Consider the following 21,110-nt stretch of genomic DNA (forward strand, 5'->3'; position numbering starts at 1 on the left):
CGGATTTAATTGTGTGATTGGCTTTAGGCTTGCATACCACTGCTGCTATTCGAGATATAATTATAAAACTTTGCACATTAGTGCTAGAGAGTGTGGGCAATAGAAATATGAAAGTAAAATCAAAATTTGATGAAGGATAATTAGAACTAATCAAGTCAAATTAAAGTGAGGGGTGCTGTTCTATATAGGTCAATATGCAGACTGAAAGTCTATGTTTTTTTTTTAATATTAAAATTGAAACTTTGCTAGAGGGTGGGGGCAATAGAAATATAGAAAAAAATTATATTAAGTATGACTGCATATAATTAAAAAGTCCTATGAAAGGGTGTTGCACCCTTTTATAGTAATTATAGTGACTGCAACGGACGTATGTCCAGAATGTTAATATAATAGGATACATTTTGGTTATTGATACTGAAGCATGTAATAAGAAGAATGCTGAAAAATAAAACTAGGGATGGTGTGTTAAAGCACTCAACTACTAACATGCAAGTCTTAAGCTCAGATCTTAGACGAGTCTGTCTGTGCAGCGTGCAGCATCCACCAAGCTCAGATGAGTACCTGACCCAAGGGAAAGTAAAGATAGCTTGGCAGAGAGCTAACCACACCATCACTTCATGTGCATGGGTCAAGAAACAGATAAACTCTACTTCAGCTGCTTTATGGATGATGGATTGACAGGTCCAAAAGGGAAACTACTTTAATATACTAGGGCCTTTATAAGACCCTATTGATATTTTGGTACAACTAAATTACTAATCAATAGAAAAACCTTAAATTCTTGTAAAAGTTTATTAAGCTAAGTGTTAATTTGTACCAAATCAGAAGTTACAGCTTCCCTGTCTATCTGCTTATATGAATATATATATTGGCAACATGCAGTGATTTAAATCCGTATTGTTTGTTGTTATTTGTTTTTTGTTACTTTTTAATATTAAATGTAAAAATTGTATCCTAAATTATTATGAATAATAATTATCATCCCTTTTTCATGTCATTCTAAATTCACTGCCTTATTAATTAGTACCCCCCCCCCCATGTCAATTGCTGCACCTTTTGTTAATTATTTACTAATGTCATAAGCATAATTATTACAAATAATTAAATAAGTTTATCACCAAGCTTCTTTACTTATCATAACCAATAATAGGCCCAGACTTACTTTATCAATCGATACATATAGTATATAGCATTAGTTATACTAAGAAATAGGCCTATAACTTATTTATAGTATAAAGTATAATAGTATATTAAAGGCTATTAGTATTAGCCTTAAATCTAAGTAATTAAGTAAGTAGGTATGTGTGAAATGCTTAACACTATTTAATGTAAGCCTAAGCTTCTTGCCTGTCGGTTTTAATAGATAACTTGATCAACGTATTTTATCTAGTTTTAACAGTGCCACCCACAATTTAAATTCTTTCCAACTTCGAAAACTACGTCATTGGCATTAGTGCGCGTATTTTATCGATAATAGGTAATGCGGTGCTAAACCGACGCCATGGCGTTGTCAAGGCCGAAGCGCTAGCTCGGGGATTTGACATGTATGATAACTCGTAAGCAGAAGTAGTAAGTGCCATAAAACCGTTATTATAATAATATTTGTTTATTTAATGGACACTTACAACTAATGGCAAGACACTTATAAAGGGTTTAATACGTAAACTCATTTAAAATGTGACAGCACCGTACGGGACATGTTCGCGAGATAAACTCATTAGAATCGTGCGATCGATTTCGGCTTAAAGATTGTCATAATGGCGGTAATTTTCTAATTGAAACATATAATACGACTACACTAGAATATCTATATCGAATATTTCTAAAAACTCGATTCCAACATTGAGATTCGGCATTCTTCGGAAAAGGGCGAGTTTTTATAAAGACTGCATCGAAAAGTCCGGATGTTGAATACCGAATCGAAACAGCGGAAGTCGGAATGCCTATACTAGGCCGTTCGAATTCGCAGCTTCCGGGTTTGTTGTTTTGAAGCCATCTCACGGCTCATGCGCTTACCAAAAATGGCGACCAGTTTCGCTTTCACTAATGGGTAGAGCGATAAAACTAATGATTACGAAGCCATCGTTAATTTAAGAAATCGGAACTATCCGTTTCTATTTAAGTCTGTTATTTAAGAATTGTCGGATCTACTTTTGGCCTAATTCCTTTGTTTGTCTCGCAAGCGGCGCCTTAGTGAAAGTAGCTCTATGAATTCTTGTCTTTTATATCAAATAACTCTTACATATCGCTTCCAGATGCAAACCAGCTTATGTCAGATGTAAACTTTAAAGTATTAATTTTACACACATTACCATTAACTGGTAATAATTTGGCGTGTTAATGAGATATGTGCGTGGGAAAACGATCACCCCCCAATAATGCCATTTTATTATAATCTTGCTTAGTGAAAACGAGGCGCGGGAAAATGTGTGCTGCGCAAGAATCCAATCATTTGGCTAGATTTATGACTGTTTTTTTATGTCACACCTAAAAATAGAATGTTTACGCTTTCTTCATTGATGATCGTTTTCATTATTTTTTAAACTGAAAGTATGAATTATTAGTTAGATTTCAGGTTTTGTAACTTGGTATACTTACCCTTTATCAAAATTAAAAGCATAGCATGCTGATTGTGAACAAATATAGTCATAAAACACAGAAATATAAAGTTACAAACAATGCGATGTCAGGATGTGCCACACCCGGGCCACACCCCCTCAAGAAAACACGTGTTTATTAAGCTGTTTATGTCACTTTACACCAGTAATTAAAATTAATTTTCAAATTTTTATCACTTATTGGGTAAGATTAAGCACATGTATACTGAAAATTAAAAAAAAAAACAAAAGCAAATTCTGTTTTAATGAAGGTCACGGGTCAAGTTTTTTTTCCTTCTGTCAAGTTCATTGGAGGTTGCCACAGACTGACCTGACTTTGGAATTTTTTTTCAGTAATAATGACTTTACACAGAAAGTTAAAATATGCTAAATTAGCTTAGTTTACTAGTGTTCTAGCTATTATTGATACATTTTTAATAAAAAAAATCATTCTGTAATTCTCATCAAAAAGCCTAGCCTATACATATTAGTAAATTACAATGCTGTTAGTTTCTAGATCTACTAATAGAATCTAGATCTAGAATGTGGTGTAACTAGACCCAATAGTACACCTAGTAGATTCTTAGAATCTAAGATCTAGATCTAGATCTAGAATCTCGTAGTAGATTACTAAATACTAAATAATAAATAAATAGCCTAGGCCTATAATAAATATATTTATATTTACGTCTGCTGTTAGTAATTTTAAAGACTAATGTAGAACTCTAAGCGTCAGCAGTTTAGAAATAAAATAGAACAATTTATTCTTTCGTTTTTGTTGTTAAAATAATTATTATATTATTATCAAATTGACGAATTCGAATAATTTTGATAGGTGTTTAGCTTACCAAAAATTAGTAAATTTCTAACGCCTATCATAAAACCAAATCATGTTTCAGCATTATTTCAAGGTTAGAATTAAACTTTCATAAACATGTCTAGCGACCTTCATTTATTTCAATTAGCACTAGGATTGGAAGAAGCGTTCAAGAGAGTGGACAAAAAAGACAAACCCTCGCCGCTACAAATGTGAACCAAGAAATACAGATGAGAGCCTCCTTTGTCGACATTTGAGTAACTCAGTTTTAGAAAAATACACGATTGGTAATATGTCAAGTTTCGTCAGATAAGTAACACTTCTAAAAAATAATGATTAATAACACATTTGTTTTTAGATGATTCAATCAGAAGCAGAGTTTCTTCCAGGCATCTCCCCCCCACCCCCGAAAAAAAGTCTACCGCCCCCCCCCCCCCCCCCGAACGAAATGGAATTTATATAGAAATATATACATTTAACAGTGTCCGCCCCCCCCCGAAAATTTCAAGTGCCCCCCCCCCCCCCCCCCCCGGAGAAAAAAGTCTGGAAGAAACACTGATCAGAAGATCGGAGAGTTAGGGCTTATACATGAATGACGTCACGATGTTTGACAATTTTACCTCCCTCACTCCACTCCGTCACACATCGTCACAAAAAGCCAGACCCCCACCCCCCACATGACGTCACAACTCAGCCTACTACCCCCGCCCCCTCAAAATTGTAGTTGAATTCTTCTTAAAATACGATGTTTTCCAAACTCGTGTCTGAACTCTGTCAACATAGAGTATGTTAATCAATTCCTATTACAATTTATTAAAACAGTTTTCTAAAACGCGAAATAACGGCTAAAATTCGTTTTCAAATTTATTTATTTTTATAATGCAAAAGTGTGACGTAACACCATCTAATCTGAACCCCCTCCCTCCCCTTCCTGATCACACACTGTCACAAAATTACGCCCCCCTCCCCCCTACGAATGTGACGCCATTTATGGACGACCCCTTACACCATGCGTCTAAAAAAATACACGATTTGTAACGCATTATGAAATCAGTTTAAATATAGCGTCAGACTTTTTTTCTGAGACCGCAGCATCGCGCGGGACAGGTATGTTTGTCATTCATGAATGATTTTAATCGCGTTTCAGAGCAACCGAAGATACGAAAAGGGTCAGTAATCTCAGACAAGAGGCAGTGGCGTAGCTAGTATTTTTGGGCCCCTATGCAAAAATTATAATTGAGCCCCTACGTCAATCTGTAAATTGTGCATTTTATCCGTTCTGATTGTGTATTTATACGGTATTATTATGTAGTACCCCCGTATCGTAAAATACCTTTGATTTTATATCACTTTTATTTTAAAAAAAGAACTAAAAAATTTACTGTAAACCTGTAACATTTTAGTAACCTAACACAGTAGCATTGTTGGACGGGGTGGGGGTGAAACTCACTAAACGCGCCGGGTGATATCGAACCTTGTGACGCCACTAACCAAATACACATTTTTAAACTTTGCTCATTTATATATATATATATTTTCTTTGTTTAAGTTTGCAAAGTGATTAATATGTTCCTTGAAGTCCATTTTAGTTTCTGCTGTATGTTCGATACTTAGGATGAACAAGTTACTGACCCAAAGGCATATCTACAACTTGTTTCATAACATCATAATAATGGAGAGACTCGGGGCGCCTAATGTATACTACTGCCGAGGCGGCTGGAGGACACCCCTAATTTTCTTTCTCTGTAGCCCTAAGGCATGGCGCTCATTAAAGCAAGTGTATGCGCCGTATGCTCGAGGGGAAGCCCGGGGCGCCGGCTGATGCACCTGTGCAGTTTGACCGTTAAATTCCTGACCCCTTGTGCAGGACACCCAATCCACTGACCCCAGGTACTAAGAAAGCCGCTAGGAAACTGCGTGGCAAACTGAACCGCCTTACTGTCAAGGGGTCGCTCTCCGAAAGAAATAAAAAAATATTTAATGGCAGAAAACCTTAACGCAGTCAGAGTTTCTTTCTGGCTTCTCTTCGATGGGGGGGGGGGGGGGGGGCTCTACTTCTCGTATGTTGGCTTGAGGTATGAAATTTCACGGTAAGTAGAGGTTTGTCTGAATTATTCTAAACGACTTCCAAATGTTTCTTGGCGAATGGATCATCTTTGTACTAATACATAAAAAAAGGACTCAATTGTAATCATGAATGGATGGAATTTCGGTGAGGACAGAGAGTTGAGAGGGGAGGGGTGCAGGTTTGTGGCGGTGGGGTAGAGAGTTTTTAGCGATGCGTATAAATTTGCGAGTGCCGGGTGCCTATCTCACAAAAGAGTCAATGTTCAAGTTTATGTATAGGCTACTTCTCTCAACGGCTTGCCCGACAATGCAACCATGCCAATAGTGATATTAATACCGATGGACCCTGTGCAACCCCTTCCAAGTAAGAAAGGTCTGGGGGCCTTTTTTAGAACATTTGATCACTTCTACAATAGAAAAGAAACTGGATTTCCGTTTTCTTTTAAAATTATTTTTATAATACAAATATTAAAATTCCAATGTAAAAGTTTTTAAAAATTTAAAGAGGAAAAAGGGCCCCTATTTGCCTTGGCCCCCTATTCCTTGCTTACGCTAGCTTTACGCTAGCTACGTCACTGACAAGAGGCTAGAATATTCCTTGAACACTTGAACTACCCACCCGTACGGTTTGATACAGACACCACATTAGAGGGAGTAACTTTTTTTTTTACTTTCTCGTATACAGAGTAGCCTATAGAGGAAGTATTGTAATAGTGCACAAGAATCACATGAAATTTTGACAGTTTTCACCGTTTTACATCTCAGTACTTCATAACACACAGAGTAGGCCTATAAGGAACTTATTTTAATCGGGCAAACATTCTAAATCCAAATTTATCAAAATGTGGACGTTTTATGCGTATTCGAGTCAGAAAAACGGATTTGTAATTCTGTCCGTGTGTGTGTATGTGTGTCTGTAAACACGATAACTTGACTACCGTTACAGCTAGGTAGATGAAATTTCATATATAAATATATATCAAATGTGTAGTTATGTATCAACTTTTCAGTGATTTCCGATAACAGAAAGTGGGACTTTGAGTGGGAAAGTGGAACTTATTCTACTTTTAGTTTTTTAAAAGCCTATAACTTGAGTACTGTTTCAGATAGATAAACAAAATTTCACATATAAGTAAAAGATCTAATTTTCTACGAGATTTTCTACGAGATTCTATTATAAAAAGTTTAAGTAATTAAAAATGGATTACAAATCATGACCATAGCTCGCTTTGCCATCCAGAGGCGTAGCGACCCTTCCCGGCGCCCGGGGACATACTTTCAATTTGGCGCCCCCTTGGGAGCAAATTTTCGATTTGCAACCCCCCCCTCGAACTTTTCATTTGCACCCCCCCCCCCACCTCAAACTTTCGATTTGCACCCCCCCCCCTCGAACTTTTCATTTGCACCCCCTCCTCAAACTTTCAATTTGGCGCCCCCACTAAGGTCGGCGCCCGGGGACATATGTCCCCCCCCCCCCGCCCCCCCCCCCCCCTCGCTACGCTACTGTTGCCATCCCCCTTAAATGTAATATAAAAATATTCGAGAAACTTTAGGGGAGATCACTCCCGGTTTAATTTTTTAAATATAGACATTTATGTATGTATATGCGTATGTGCGTGTGTCTGGGAACATGTACGTGTGGTGTATGGAGGGGGGAGGTCTAGTTATGATGTTATTTCTGTGTTTGTGTGTGTCGTACTATGTGATAGCCACTAGATCTATTTGTGCTGTGTGTGTTTATGTGTTTGTAATAATATCACTGCTCCATTGACACAATTTATTTTAAATACAGCATCAAAAACCATCCAATCGAATATGTGATCGTTGAGCGAGACACCACGAGGGACGTGCCAATAATAGTTGTTGGGAGTTCATGCCCTTGGTTTTATGTAGATTTGTGGCCCGCATCAACCCAGTAACGCCAGGGCGTGGGGAGGGAGGGTCGGTTCATAATGGCAGAGCTGGGTATATGTGAGGGATGGGGAGAGATGGTGAAGGGAGGTGTCTAGACAGGGGGCTTCTAGATAGGAGGTGTAGACATGGGGTGTGTAGACAGGGGGCTTCTAGATAGGAGGTGTAGACATGGGGTGTCTAGACAGGGGGCTTCTAGATAGGAGGTGTAGACATGAGGTGTCTAGACAGGGGGCTTCTAGATAGGAGGTGTAGACATGGGGTGTCTAGACAGGGGGCTTCTAGATAGGAGGTGTAGACATGAGGTGTCTAGACAGGGGGCTTCTAGATAGGAGGTGTAGACATGGGGTGTCTAGACAGGGGGCTTCTAGATAGGAGGTGTAGACATGAGGTGTGTAGACAGGGGGCTTCTAGATAGGAGGTGTAGACATGGGGTGTCTAGACAGGGGGCTTCTAGATAGGAGGTGTAGACATGAGGTGTCTAGACAGGGGGCTTCTAGATAGGAGGTGTAGACATGGGGTGTCTAGACAGGGGGCTTCTAGATAGGAGGTGTAGACATGAGGTGGCTAGACAGGGGGCTTCTAGATAGGAGGTGTAGACATGGGGTGTCTAGACAGGGGGCTTCTAGATAGGAGGTGTAGACATGGGGTGTCTAGACAGGGGGCTTCTAGATAGGAGGTGTAGACATGAGGTGTCTAGACAGGGGGCTTCTAGATAGGAGGTGTAGACATGGGGTGTCTAGACAGGGGGCTTCTAGATAGGAGGTGTAGACATGAGGTGTCTAGACAGGGGGCTTCTAGATAGGAGGTGTAGACATGGGGTGTCTAGACAGGGGGCTTCTAGATAGGAGGTGTAGACATGAGGTGTCTAGACAGGGGGCTTCTAGATAGGAGGTGTAGACATGAGGTGTCTAGACAGGGGGCTTCTAGATAGGAGGTGTAGACATGAGGTGTGTAGACAGGGGGCTTCTAGATAGGAGGTGTAGACATGAGGTGTCTAGACAGGGGGCTTCTAGATAGGAGGTGTAGACATGAGGTGTGTAGACAGGGGGCTTCTAGATAGGAGGTGTAGACATGAGGTGTCTAGACAGGGGGCTTCTAGATAGGAGGTGTAGACATGGGGTGTCTAGACAGGGGGCTTCTAGATAGGAGGTGTAGACATGAGGTGGCTAGACAGGGGGCTTCTAGATAGGAGGTGTAGACATGAGGTGGCTAGACAGGGGGCTTCTAGATAGGAGGTGTAGACATGAGGTGTCTAGACAGGGGGCTTCTAGATAGGAGGTGTAGACATGAGGTGTCTAGACAGGGGGCTTCTAGATAGGAGGTGTAGACATGGGGTGTCTAGACAGGGGGCTTCTAGATAGGAGGTGTAGACATGGGGTGTCTAGACAGGGGGCTTCTAGATAGGAGGTGTAGACATGGGGTGTCTAGACAGGGGGCTTCTAGATAGGAGGTGTAGACATGAGGTGTCTAGACAGGGGGCTTCTAGATAGGAGGTGTAGACATGAGGTGTCTAGACAGGGGGCTTCTAGATAGGAGGTGTAGACATGAGGTGTCTAGACAGGGGGCTTCTAGATAGGAGGTGTAGACATGGGGTGTCTAGACAGGGGGCTTCTAGATAGGAGGTGTAGACATGAGGTGTCTAGACAGGGGGCTTCTAGATAGGAGGTGTAGACATGAGGTGTCTAGACAGGGGGCTTCTAGATAGGAGGTGTAGACATGAGGTGTCTAGACAGGGGGTGTAGACATGGGGTGTCTAGACAGGGGGCTTCTAGATAGGAGGTGTAGACATGGGGTGTCTAGACAGGGGGCTTCTAGATAGGAGGTGTAGACATGAGGTGTCTAGACAGGGGGTGTAGACATGGGGTGTCTAGACAGGGGGCTTCTAGATAGGAGGTGTAGACATGGGGTGTCTAGACAGGGGGCTTCTAGATAGGAGGTGTAGACATGGGGTGTCTAGACAGGGGGCTTCTAGATAGGAGGTGTAGACATGGGGTGTCTAGACAGGGGGCTTCTAGATAGGAGGTGTAGACATGAGGTGTCTAGACAGGGGGCTTCTAGATAGGAGGTGTAAACATGAGGTGGCTAGACAGGGGTCTTCTAGATAGGAGGTGTAGACATGAGGTGGCTAGACAGGGGGCTTCTAGATAGGAGGTGTAGACATGAGGTGACTAGACAGGGGGCTTCTAGATAGGAGGTGTAGACATGGGGTGTCTAGACAGGGGGCTTCTAGATAGGAGGTGTAGACATGAGGTGTCTAGACAGGGAGCTTCTAGATAGGAGGTGTAGACATGAGGTGTCTAGACAGGGGGCTTCTAGATAGGAGGTGTAGACATGAGGTGTCTAGACAGGGGGCTTCTAGATAGGAGGTGTAGACATGGGGTGTCTAGACAGGGGGTGTAGACATGGGGTGTCTAGACAGGGGGCTTCTAGGTAGGAGGTGTAGACATGGGGTGTCTAGACAGGGGGCTTCTAGATAGGAGGTGTAGACATGAGGTGTCTAGACAGGGGGCTTCTAGATAGGAGGTGTAGACATGAGGTGTCTAGACAGGGGGCTTCTAGATAGGAGGTGTAGACATGAGGTGTCTAGACAGGGGGCTTCTAGATAGGAGGTGTAGACATGAGGTGTCTAGACAGGGGGCTTCTAGATAGGAGGTGTAGACATGAGGTGTCTAGACAGGGGGCTTCTAGATAGGAGGTGTAGACATGGGGTGTCTAGACAGGGGGCTTCTAGATAGGAGGTGTAGACATGAGGTGTCTAGACAGGGGGCTTCTAGATAGGAGGTGTAGACATGGGGTGTCTAGACAGGGGGCTTCTAGATAGGAGGTGTAGACATGAGGTGTCTAGACAGGGGGCTTCTAGATAGGAGGTGTAGACATGGGGTGTCTAGACAGGGGGCTTCTAGATAGGAGGTGTAGACATGAGGTGTCTAGACAGGGGGCTTCTAGATAGGAGGTGTAGACATGAGGTGTCTAGACAGGGGGCTTCTAGATAGGAGGTGTAGACATGGGGTGTCTAGACAGGGGGCTTCTAGATAGGAGGTGTAGACATGGGGTGTCTAGACAGGGGGCTTCTAGATAGGAGGTGTAGACATGAGGTGTCTAGACAGGGGGCTTCTAGATAGGAGGTGTAGACATGGGGTGTCTAGACAGGGGGCTTCTAGATAGGAGGTGTAGACATGAGGTGTGTAGACGAGGAGGTGGCTAGACAGGAGGAGGTGTCTAACCCGGGTGTTTTTTATGCGTAGGCTGAATGTAGGGGTGGGCAGGTGGTGAGATAATGGGTGTGGTGAGATGGTGGGTGTGGTGATATGATGGGTGTGGTGATATGATGGGTGTGGTGATATGATGGGTGTGGTGATATGATGGGTGTGGTGATATGATGGGTGTGGTGAGATGGTGGGTGTGGTGATATGATGGGTGTGGTGATATAAAGGGTGTGGTGATATGATGGGTGTGGTGAGATGGTGGGTGTGGTGAGATGGTGGGTGTGGTGATATGGTGGGTGTGGTGATATGATGGGTGTGGTGAAATGGTGGGTGTGGGGATATGGTGGGCGTGGTGATATAGTGGGCGTGGTGAGATGGTGGGTGTGGTGAGATGGTGGGTGTGGTGATATGATGGGTGTGGTGATATGATGGGTGTGGTGATATGATGGGTGTGGTGATATGGTGGGTGTGGTGAGATGGTGGGTGTGGTGATATGGTGGGTGTGGTGATATGATGGGAGTGATGATATGGTGGGTGTGGTGAAATGGTGGGTGTGGGGATATGGTGGGCGTGGTGATATAGTGGGTTTGGTGAGATGGTGGGCGTGGTGATATAGTGGGTGTGGTGAGATAGTGAGGTGGTGGGTGTGGTGATATAGTGGGTGTGGTGAGATGGTGGGTGTGGTGAGATGGTGGGTCTGGTGAGGTGGTGGGTGTGGTGAGTTAGTGAGATGGTGGGTGTGGTGATATGGTGGGTGTGGTGAGATGGTGAGTGTGGTGATATGGTGGGTGTGGTGATATGGTGGGTGTGGTGAGTTGGTGGGTGTGGTGATATGGTGGGTATGGTGAAATGGTGGGTGTGATGAGTTGGTGATATGGTGGGTGTGGTGATATGGTGGGTGTGATGATATAGTGGGTGTGGTGAGATGGTGATATGGTGGGTGTGGTGATATGGTGGGTCTGGTGAGATGGTGGGTCTGGTGAGATGGTGATATGGTGGGTGTGGTGATATGGTGGGTGTAATGATATAGTGGGTGTGGTGAGAAGGTGATATGGTGGGTGTGGTGATATGGTGGGTCTGGTGAGATGGTGGGTCTGGTGAGATGGTGATATGGTGGGTGTGGTGATATGGTGGGTGTGGTGATATGGTGGGTCTGGTGAGATGGTGGGTCTGGTGAGATGGTGGGTGTGGTAGTATGGTGGGTGTGGGGATATGGTGGGTGTGGTGATATAGTGGGTGTGGTGAGATGGTGGGTGTGGTGAGTTGGTGATATGGTGGGTGTGGTGATATGGTGGGTGTGGTGAGATAGTGAGTGTGGTGATATGGTGGGTGTGGTGAGATGGTTGGTGTGGTGATATGGCGGGTGTGGTGAGATGGTTGGTGTGGTGAGATGGTGGGTGTGGTGAGATGGTGGGTGTGGTGAGATGGTGGTAGCCTCAAAAATATTTATTTCAGTAACTGTGGGGGGATGGGTGATGAGGGAGACATCTACCATAATATTTATTGAGTTTTGTAGATGATAAATTAAGGAGCAGTGGATATTGATAAATGGGAGTGCAGAGTGAGTTCAATCAAATAATCACAATGTCATTATTTCTATTTTAGTCGCTTTTATCTGAACCGTTGAAGCCCAGTGTAATGCCTATGTGCGGTCGTTCATTGGGTTAAGGGGAGGTAAATGTGCCAATAATTAAAATTGGTAACATGGTTATCTCTGTGCATATTCTATTTCTCTATGGGCATCATACAGGGCAGTTAACTGATATTGACAAGTAACGTTGATGAAAGCGCTAATCCATCACGCGAGCCAGTATTTGTAAATCTATCTTCGCTACTTAATTACCCCACGGGGACTCCATTGGCTACAAAGAATACGAAAAACGGCGAAGGAAACTGAAAAAAAACATTTTACCTCCCCCCCCCCCCCCCCCGATAGTTCTAGAAGATTTTATTCTACCTACCCCTCTTTCCCCCCACCCCTCAATTTCTGGCTACCCGGTAGCACGTTTTGGCGCACGCCACTCGTGGCTCACAGCTAACACAATCTTCGCACCCAAAGCTGATAAATTGCCCGCGGGATCAGCGACCGCTGAAGGAGCTAGCCAATGAATGAGAGGCGTTTGGAACACTTGTCTCTGTCCCCTCCAAACTCCAAAAGTGATTTGTAACCCTCGTCTTGGTTACCGCTATTGATCTGGCCAGCAGGACCCCGCTCAGCCCAGTCGGCGGACCGCCTAGAAGAAAGGAGGATATCTTAGATTTGCTCGACCACTTTTTGTGCTAATCCTTCACGGGCTGTCGGCCTTGTTTGATCAGGTTTTTTTTGTCTCCCTTCTCTATCCACGTTTCTTCCTGACGCCAGTTTTCACAGGCCATTTTGTTGGCCATTTGTTTTTAAAGCCATTTTGTTGGCCATTTGTTTTTAAAGCCATTTCTGGAAGCTACGTTTGTTTTGGTTTTTGTGTGTAAGATTCATCATTGCCTAGTGGAGGCTAAATACAAGACGGGATTGGAATAGCAGGCAGGCAGCCCAGATTGGCCATGAAGTAGCCAGCAGCAGACGGCCAGCAGCAGACGACCAGCAGACATGGACCCCAGACTTTTCTCCACTGGCCTGGTGCCTCCCTGCTACCAGGCCGAGGCCAAACAGGAGAAGTACGCCCACAGTATCGCTTCGTCCAAAGACTCGAGGCACTCCGACTACAGGTAGTGTAGACAGGTCTTTACATTTACTGTCCTGTCCTACTACATATAGTACGGCCTTAGTGGTTTTACGTTTTTAACTAGTTTCCTCGTGCTTTTATCGTCACGGATCGAAACTGACGAGCAAAATTTCGACCACTTCTAACCGACCAATTTCTTTTAAACAAGACCCGATGCCAATGCAAATTTTATTTAATTGGATGCTTAAATAATCTTTCTCGCATATATATTGATATATCAGCTTAAATAATCTTTCTCGCATATATATTGATATAACAGCTTAAATAATCTTTCTCGCATATATATTGATGTAACTTTCTCGCATATATATATTGATATAACTTTCTCGCATATAGGCCTATATATTGATATAACAGTAATGGGGATGGCACGTCTAGTCCGACCGGACTTTAGAAATGTTTTTTTAATTATTTTTATACTTGCATTCTAAAAATAGAATAGAACGAGTAGAAAAAAAGATTTGCGCACCAATTGAACGCAGTCAGCGTGTGTATAAAACAATTAGTATTTTATAAGGGAAACATTGCTTACCTTTTTACAAGCTTTTATTTAAGATCGAAACGCCGGAGTGAAAATTCAGACACTTCTACTTGACCGAAACGATTCACAGTTGGCACGTGGGTCAAGACATGAAGACAATGTAATCTGAAATTAAATTTGACTTAATTGGATGCCTTATTAATTTTTTATGAATTAATTAAAATTTGGACCGAATTAGTAGGCATGTCTATCCAACCACACCACACGCGTCATCACGTTCAATAGCTGCGCCATCACGTTCAATAGGCGCGCAATGGTTTTTAGTCATGTAACTCTATTGTAAATAAAACATGTAAAGTACTGAAAAAAAATTCATAAAAACGTTTTAATAACAAGCTTTTATGTAATAATGCACTAAAAAGTAGAAAATAAATTATACACTACTATTTAAATAACTATAAAGAAAAGCGTGTGTGTCTTCCTTAACATTAGTAAAGGTATCCAATAGATACTAAAGTGACCCACGCTTTTCTTTATAGTTATTTAAATAATAGTGTATAATTTATTTTCTACTTTTTAGAGCATTATTACATAAAAGCTTGTTATTAAAACGTTTTTTATGAATTTTTTTACAAGCTTTTATTTAACTCACTCCCTCTGTCGACTGTCTGTCGTCATGCTAGATCGAAACGCCGAAGCGAAATTACAGGCACTTCTACTTGACAGATACGGTTCGTAATTGGTACGTTGGTCAAGACATGAAGACAATGCAATCTGAAATTAAATTTGACTTAATTCGATGCCTAATTAATTTTTTTATGAATTAATTAAAATTGTAACCAAAGTAGTAGGCATTTTTATCGAACCACACCACTCGCGTCATCACGTACGTTCAACAGCGCATCATCACGTTCAATAGGCGCGTAATGGTTTTTAGTCATGAAACTCTGTTGTAAATAAAAACATGTAAAGTACTAAAAAAATTTTTCATAAAAAACGTTTTAATAACAAGCTTTTATGTACTAATGCACTAAAAAGTAGAAAATAACTTATAGACTACTATTCAAATAACTATAAAGAAAAGCGTGGGTCTCTTCCTAAACATTAGTAAAGGTATCCAATAGATACTAAAGTAGCCCACGCTTTTCTTTATAGTTATTTAAATAGTAGTCTATAAGTTATTTTCTACTTTTTAGTGCATTCGTACATAAAAGCTTGTTATTAAAACGTTTTTTATGAAAAACATTTGAGAAATTGGAAATAGCGTAAAGTACTACCTTCAGTCACCAGAAATCACTTAAAATGTGACAGAATCAAGAGATTACTTATATCTATGTATACAATTTGGTCTGATTAACTGATACGGTACTTAAATTACTGGTATTTTAGAAACCAGAAATAAAGTAGAATTCCCGGCTACGGAGGTCACTACAAAATTAAAGATGACTCAGTAATTAACTTTTATACTTATTGTATGAAATCTCGACTTCTTAAATGAAACAATACTCAAGTCAGCGCGTACCCAGTCAAATACCACTTCCGCTTATTGGAAATAGATCACAATTTGAAAAACAATATGCGAATACAAATACAATACTTATATGTGAACTTTCTTCCACCTTCTTTGGACGGTTCTCAAATTATTGGCCTTAACCGGAACAACAGTACCACCTCCGGTTACCAGAAAGCGTCCAAAGGTTGATACAGAACTACAAATTTGATATAATACTTATATATATATATATGAAATTTGGCCAACCTAGCTGTAGCAGTACTCAAGTTATCGTGTTCACAGACACACACACACACACATACACACACAGAGAGACATACGGACAAGATTGCAAAACTATGTTTTTCCGACTCAAGGAAGTGTAAAACGTCGAGATTAGCAAAAATCTCGATTGTTTTTTTGGTTGTTATTTTTTGCACGATTACAATATTTTCTCTATACTTCGTATACGAGAAAGTAAAAATGAGACAAAAAATGATTTCCTTTAAATACATAATAATAAACTACAATTAAACTTGAATATAATTGCGCATAGATTGAATGTAAACAATGTGTACATAATAGAGCAAAAAATGAGTATTTTATGAAGGAGTATTGATTAATTTTTGAAAAGTGAATTAAACATCTGATGGACATGACCGAGTTGACAGGAATCCATTCTTCATTATTGTTGACATGGATAAAAATCATGATGGTTTTTTTTTGTTGTAGATTTTGCAAAGCAACAACAAAAAAAATCAATAAATTTAAGAGTCGATGTTATCAAATTTGCAAATCCAGTGGAGGTGAAAAGATTTATTGTTTAAGGCTAGATTTATTTAACCTAAAGTTTATATTTTGTAAGACAAACATTGATTTTCTTGACAGCAACTACGTTAGAGATGTTCTATAAACCCTCTTTATAGAAAAAACTAATAGTAATTTGTATTCAAAATTATGCCGATACAATTTTTCAGTTTAGCCATTTTTACTTTCTCTTATATACGTAGTATAGAGAAAGTATTGTAATCGTGCAAAAAAAAAAATCGAGATTTTTACAAATCTCGACGTTTTACACCTCACTGATACGGAAAAACATAATTTTGCAATCTTGTCCGTATGTCTGTGTGTGTGTGTGTCTGTGTGTGTGTCTGTGTGTCCGTGTGTAAACACGATAACTTGAGTACCGTTACAGCTAGGTTGATGAAATTTCATATATAAGTATTATATCAAAATCGTAGATCCGTATCAACTTTTGAGCGATTTCCGACAACCGGAAGTGGTACTTTTTCTACTTTGAATTTTTCAAAAGCCTATAACTTGAGTACTATTTCAGATAGATAAATGAAATTTCACATGTAAGTAAAAGATCTAATTCTCTACCGTCTGTTAAATTTTGAGTAATTTCCGTTGACCGGAAGTAGTAATTTACGCTACTTCCGATTTCTCAAAAAACTAATGTAAATTTATTAAGTACTAATACTATTGCGCACTATTATACACACCTTTATTAGGCGTTCGCTTGGTGCGCAATTGTTTTTTACTGAGATTCTATTCTATTTTTTAAAGTTTCAGTATTTAAAATGGATTAAAAATCATAACTATATCCCCAGTTACCATCCCCTGTTGTTTTATATGTGAGCGGCTGGAGTGTGTTTGTCTGTTATTATAATTATTTGTAACTAAGAAGGCGAATGTCGCTTTTTATGTTCCTTTGAGGATTGTTGTGGTTTTTAGTTAAGTAGTCCGCTATTAAGGCGCTGATATGATTTCGATTTTACAATGGTTTGTAGCCTGGTTATTGTGTCTTGTTTATATTTTAATGTTATTATTTATGCAAACTTTGTTTTGGATTGTTGCTCCACTTTGCTTTATGTCCTGAATGTTACTTATTATTGTATTAGGGACTATTTTCTTGTGCGTAGCATTGGTTTCTTTGTTCGTAGGCCTAGTATTGGTTTCTTTGTTCGTGAATGTGGTGCGTCGACAGGGAGGGACATTCGGCTGGAATGTCGAGGCCTGTGTGTTGAAGAGTTTCTGTGTCACGTTTATGTGGTGTATGGACGGTGGTCCGAGATTGGGTGTTTTGTTTCGTTGAGTTCTGTTTGTTTTGTATGTCTTGAGTGTTTTGTCTAGATCTAGATTCTGGTTTTTTTATAATAACTTTTGGTTCCATATTTATTATTTTGTTAAATAAATTTTATTAAATTGTTAAAAGTTTTTCTGTTTTTTTAATTTAGACTAAGGTTAGGGTTTAACCACTGTGGGTTCTACCACGGTTGCACTGACCGGACAGATTAGTTAGATAAGCCTAGGGAAGGGTAGGGTAGATTTTGAGGTATCCCCCCCTAGCAGGGCTTACATATATAAGAATATTCGAGAAAGTTTAGGGGAGATCACTACCGGTTTATTGTTTTCAAATTCTTTGATAAAAATAAGCAAAAAAAATTGTTTTTGGCTTTTTAAAAATTATTTACTTGCCAAAAAATAATAAAAATATCAATTAGATTTATATCCAATCTTTATTTGTCCAACAAAAATTAGTCAGATTTTTATAATCATATTTATTTTAATAACTTCGTACATAATTTTAAAAATATTAATCGGGCCTTTCAAATAAATTTGAGAGTTATCTCGGTTGGGTCCATTCAGTGTTTCTTCCAGACTTTTTTCTCCGGGGGGGGGGGGGGGGGGGGGAAATCAACATTTTTGGGGGGGGGGGGGGGCGGACACTAGTAAAAGTGTATGTTTGCTATATAAAATCCATCTCGTTCTGGCGGTAGACTTTCTTCGGGATCCATCGAATTTGAGAGTAATCCAAGAATAAGATTTTATACTTATATATGAGATTTCGTCAAACCACTGAAACAGTACTCAAGTTAATGTATTCCTTCGGAAATCGAGTAAAGTAGAATAAGCCGGTTACCGGACATTTTTTAAGGCACTTTCGCATACTATCTAATACCTACTTATTCGAATTTTCGACCATCTAACTTATCCGGTACTTAAGTTATAGGCTTTTAAGAAACCGGAAGTATAGTAAGTACCACTTTGGTTTCCCGGAAATCGCCCAAAAATTAATAGAAAACTACAAATTTGATTTTATACTTCTGAATGAAATTTCCCCCAAGTAATTAAACGTGATCAAGTTATAGTGTTTACGTACACACAGACAAACAGACACAAGCAGTGTTTCTTCCAGACTTCTTTTTCCTTTTTCCGGGGGGGGGGGGGGGGGGGCACTTGAAATTTTCGGGGGGGGGCGGTAGACTTTCTTCGGGGGGGGGGGGGGCGGACACTGTTAAAAGTATATATTTTCTATATAAATTCCATTTTGTTCGGGTGGGGGTGCCTGGAAAAAACTCTGCTTTAGACTAAACATGATTTTTAAAAAAAAAAGTAATTTCAAAAAGCTGACCAATATCTCCGGCCGTTCATCTTGTTTGATGACTTTCCCGCCTAAATGTTTTTTTTTTCTCTGCCAGCGACCCGGACAGCAGCGATGACGAGACCAGCAGACGCCAGTCACGTGACGCCCTGCACGGCGAGGCTGCTGGACAGACGGACCACCCCCGCTACCACGACGACGCCAGCATAGAAGGGGGGCTACAAGACTACCACGAGGGGGACGGCAAGGCCCGGGCTAAAAAGTCCTCCACCGGCCAGAAGCACGTGCGTCTGAACATCAACTCACGCGAGCGGCGCAGGATGCACGACCTGAACGACGCGCTGGACGAGCTGAGGTCCGTCATCCCCTACGCCCACAGCCCGTCGGTCCGCAAGCTGAGTAAAATAGCCACCCTCCTCCTGGCCAAGAACTACATCCTCATGCAGGCCCACGCCCTGGAGGAGATGAGGCGGATCATCGCCTACCTCAACCACCACACCTCCCTGGCCAGCCTGGACGCCCTGCCCTACCAGCACCTCCCCCCCACCTCACCATCACGAGCCGCCAGTCGCCCCGGGGAGAGGGACGTGCAGTAGGTGGGGCAGAGAATGTTCTAGAATATGGTACACATGTGTCAGCGCTGTAGCGTTATACACGCACGCACGCACGCACTCACACACATACACACACACATACGCACACAGTAACACATATACACGAACACAGTAACACACATACACGCACACAATTACACACATACACGCACACAACCACACACATACACGCACACAGTAACACATACACACGCACACAGTGACACGTATCCACATACACAATCACACACATACATGAACACAAGCACATACATACACGCACACACAATCACACACATACACACCCAATCACACAAATATACGCAGACAATCACACATATATACTCACACAAGCATATACATACACGCACACAATCACACACATACACGCACACAAGCATATACATACACGCACACAATCACACACATACACGCACACAAGCACATACATACACGCACACACAATCACACACATACACACACAATCACACAAATATACGCACACAATCACACACATACACGCACACAAGCATATACATACACGCACACAATCACACACATACACGCACACAAGCACATACATACACGCACACACAATCACACACATACACACACAATCACACAAATATACGCAGACAATCACACATATACTCACACAAGCATATACATACACGCACACAATCACGCACACACATACACGCACACAAGCATACAGATGAACACAGACGTAAAAATTGAGTATTTAAAAACAACTGGTCAGGGACAAATACAAAGATGTCCTGATGTCCTCAAGAGATATTCAATTGACGCCATTCCCCCCCCCCCCCACCCCTCTGGGGTTCCCATACACGCCTGGTAATGTTATCATAAAAAAAGTTTCAATTGCTGTAAACGTCTACCCCGTGGCCCCCATCGCCACCCTCGTCATCACGTGCCAGCGGCACCCCCCCCCCCCCCCCAACCTGGATATAAACCATGTGTATGTAAGCGGCCCACTCTGCTTGCAAAACTCGGCCTAATTATTTCATCAATGGCGCGTGCTAAGGGCGATCACTCGGCCAACCTGCAGCAAGGGAGATCATCTTGTCACATTTGGACTTGCTCACAAACTGATGACGTTCTGTGGCACCTTGAGAAACTCGGCGAGTCGCCGTACTGTTGGCTGAGTTGATTCAGTCATGTTAGGTGATGTCAGACATCATAGCTAGGTGATGTCAGACATCACAGCTACGTGATGTCAGTTATCACAGCTAGACAACTTTGTGGCAGTGTTTCTTCCAGACTTTTTTCTCCGGGGGGGGGGGGGGCACTTGAAATCTTCGGGGGGGGGGGGGGGCGGTAAACTTTCTTTAGGGGGGGGGGCGGACACTGTTAAAAGTATATATTTTCTATCTAAATTATATAAATTTCATTTCGTTCGGGGCGGGGGGGGGGGGGGAAGGGGCGTTAAAAAAATGCGGGGGGGGGGGGGGCTTCGCCTCCCCGAAGAGATGCCTGGAAGAAACTGCTTTGTGGACGGGCAACTGACAATGTCATAACTTGAAAACTGACAAGTTAGTGACTAGATTCTGGCTAGCTTGGGTTGGTCAAGTTGTATGATTTCCTTCGGAAATAAATTGGATGCTTTCCCTTGACTTGTCTTTTAGTTTGGATGCCAGTATGTAGGTCAACAAACACAACGAACCAATTTTTTTTTTCAAAACGGAATGGGCAATCGTATCATGTTTTAGCCTTGAAATGGGCAATCATCAAATGTTTTAGCCTTGAAATGGGCAATCACACAAACACATTGACTGAGTCACACAAACACATTGACTGAGTCACATAAACAC

The 21,110-nt window shown here is 41.6% G+C and overlaps 2 protein-coding genes across 2 annotated transcripts in view; one reads left to right on the forward strand and one right to left on the reverse strand.

Annotated features, from left to right (window-relative positions):
• The window catches only part of LOC131937947 (DNA excision repair protein ERCC-6-like 2), a 32,002-nt gene extending 28,691 nt beyond the window's left edge, over positions 1-3,311 (reverse strand). The window contains exon 1 of the mRNA XM_059295734.1: positions 3,286-3,311. The gene's annotated coding sequence lies outside the window, so the exon portion shown is untranslated. The remainder of the gene's footprint in view (positions 1-3,285) is intronic.
• Positions 3,312-12,794: 9,483 nt separating this feature from the next.
• Positions 12,795-20,567, forward strand: LOC131937949 (class E basic helix-loop-helix protein 22). Its single transcript, XM_059295739.1, has 2 exons — positions 12,795-13,307; positions 18,783-20,567. Exons 1-2 carry the CDS (start codon positions 13,189-13,191, stop codon positions 19,279-19,281), a joined length of 618 nt encoding a protein of 205 aa, XP_059151722.1. The 5' UTR covers positions 12,795-13,188; the 3' UTR covers positions 19,282-20,567.
• The last annotated feature ends 543 nt before the right edge of the window (positions 20,568-21,110 follow it).

Source organism: Physella acuta, unplaced genomic scaffold, assembly GCF_028476545.2.
Source record: "Physella acuta isolate Inbredline_101_S28 unplaced genomic scaffold, ASM2847654v3 ptg000225l, whole genome shotgun sequence".
Lineage (NCBI taxonomy): Eukaryota > Metazoa > Mollusca > Gastropoda > Physidae > Physella > Physella acuta.

Excerpts from the sequence above, each read along its gene's own strand:
- LOC131937949 (XM_059295739.1), top strand. The coding sequence starts at position 13,189 with ATGGACCCCAGACTTTTCTCCACTGGCCTGGTGCCTCCCTGCTACCAG. Across the intron at positions 13,308-18,782 it reads TCGAGGCACTCCGACTACAG|CGACCCGGACAGCAGCGATG; the intron begins GTAGTGTAGACA and ends TTTCTCTGCCAG.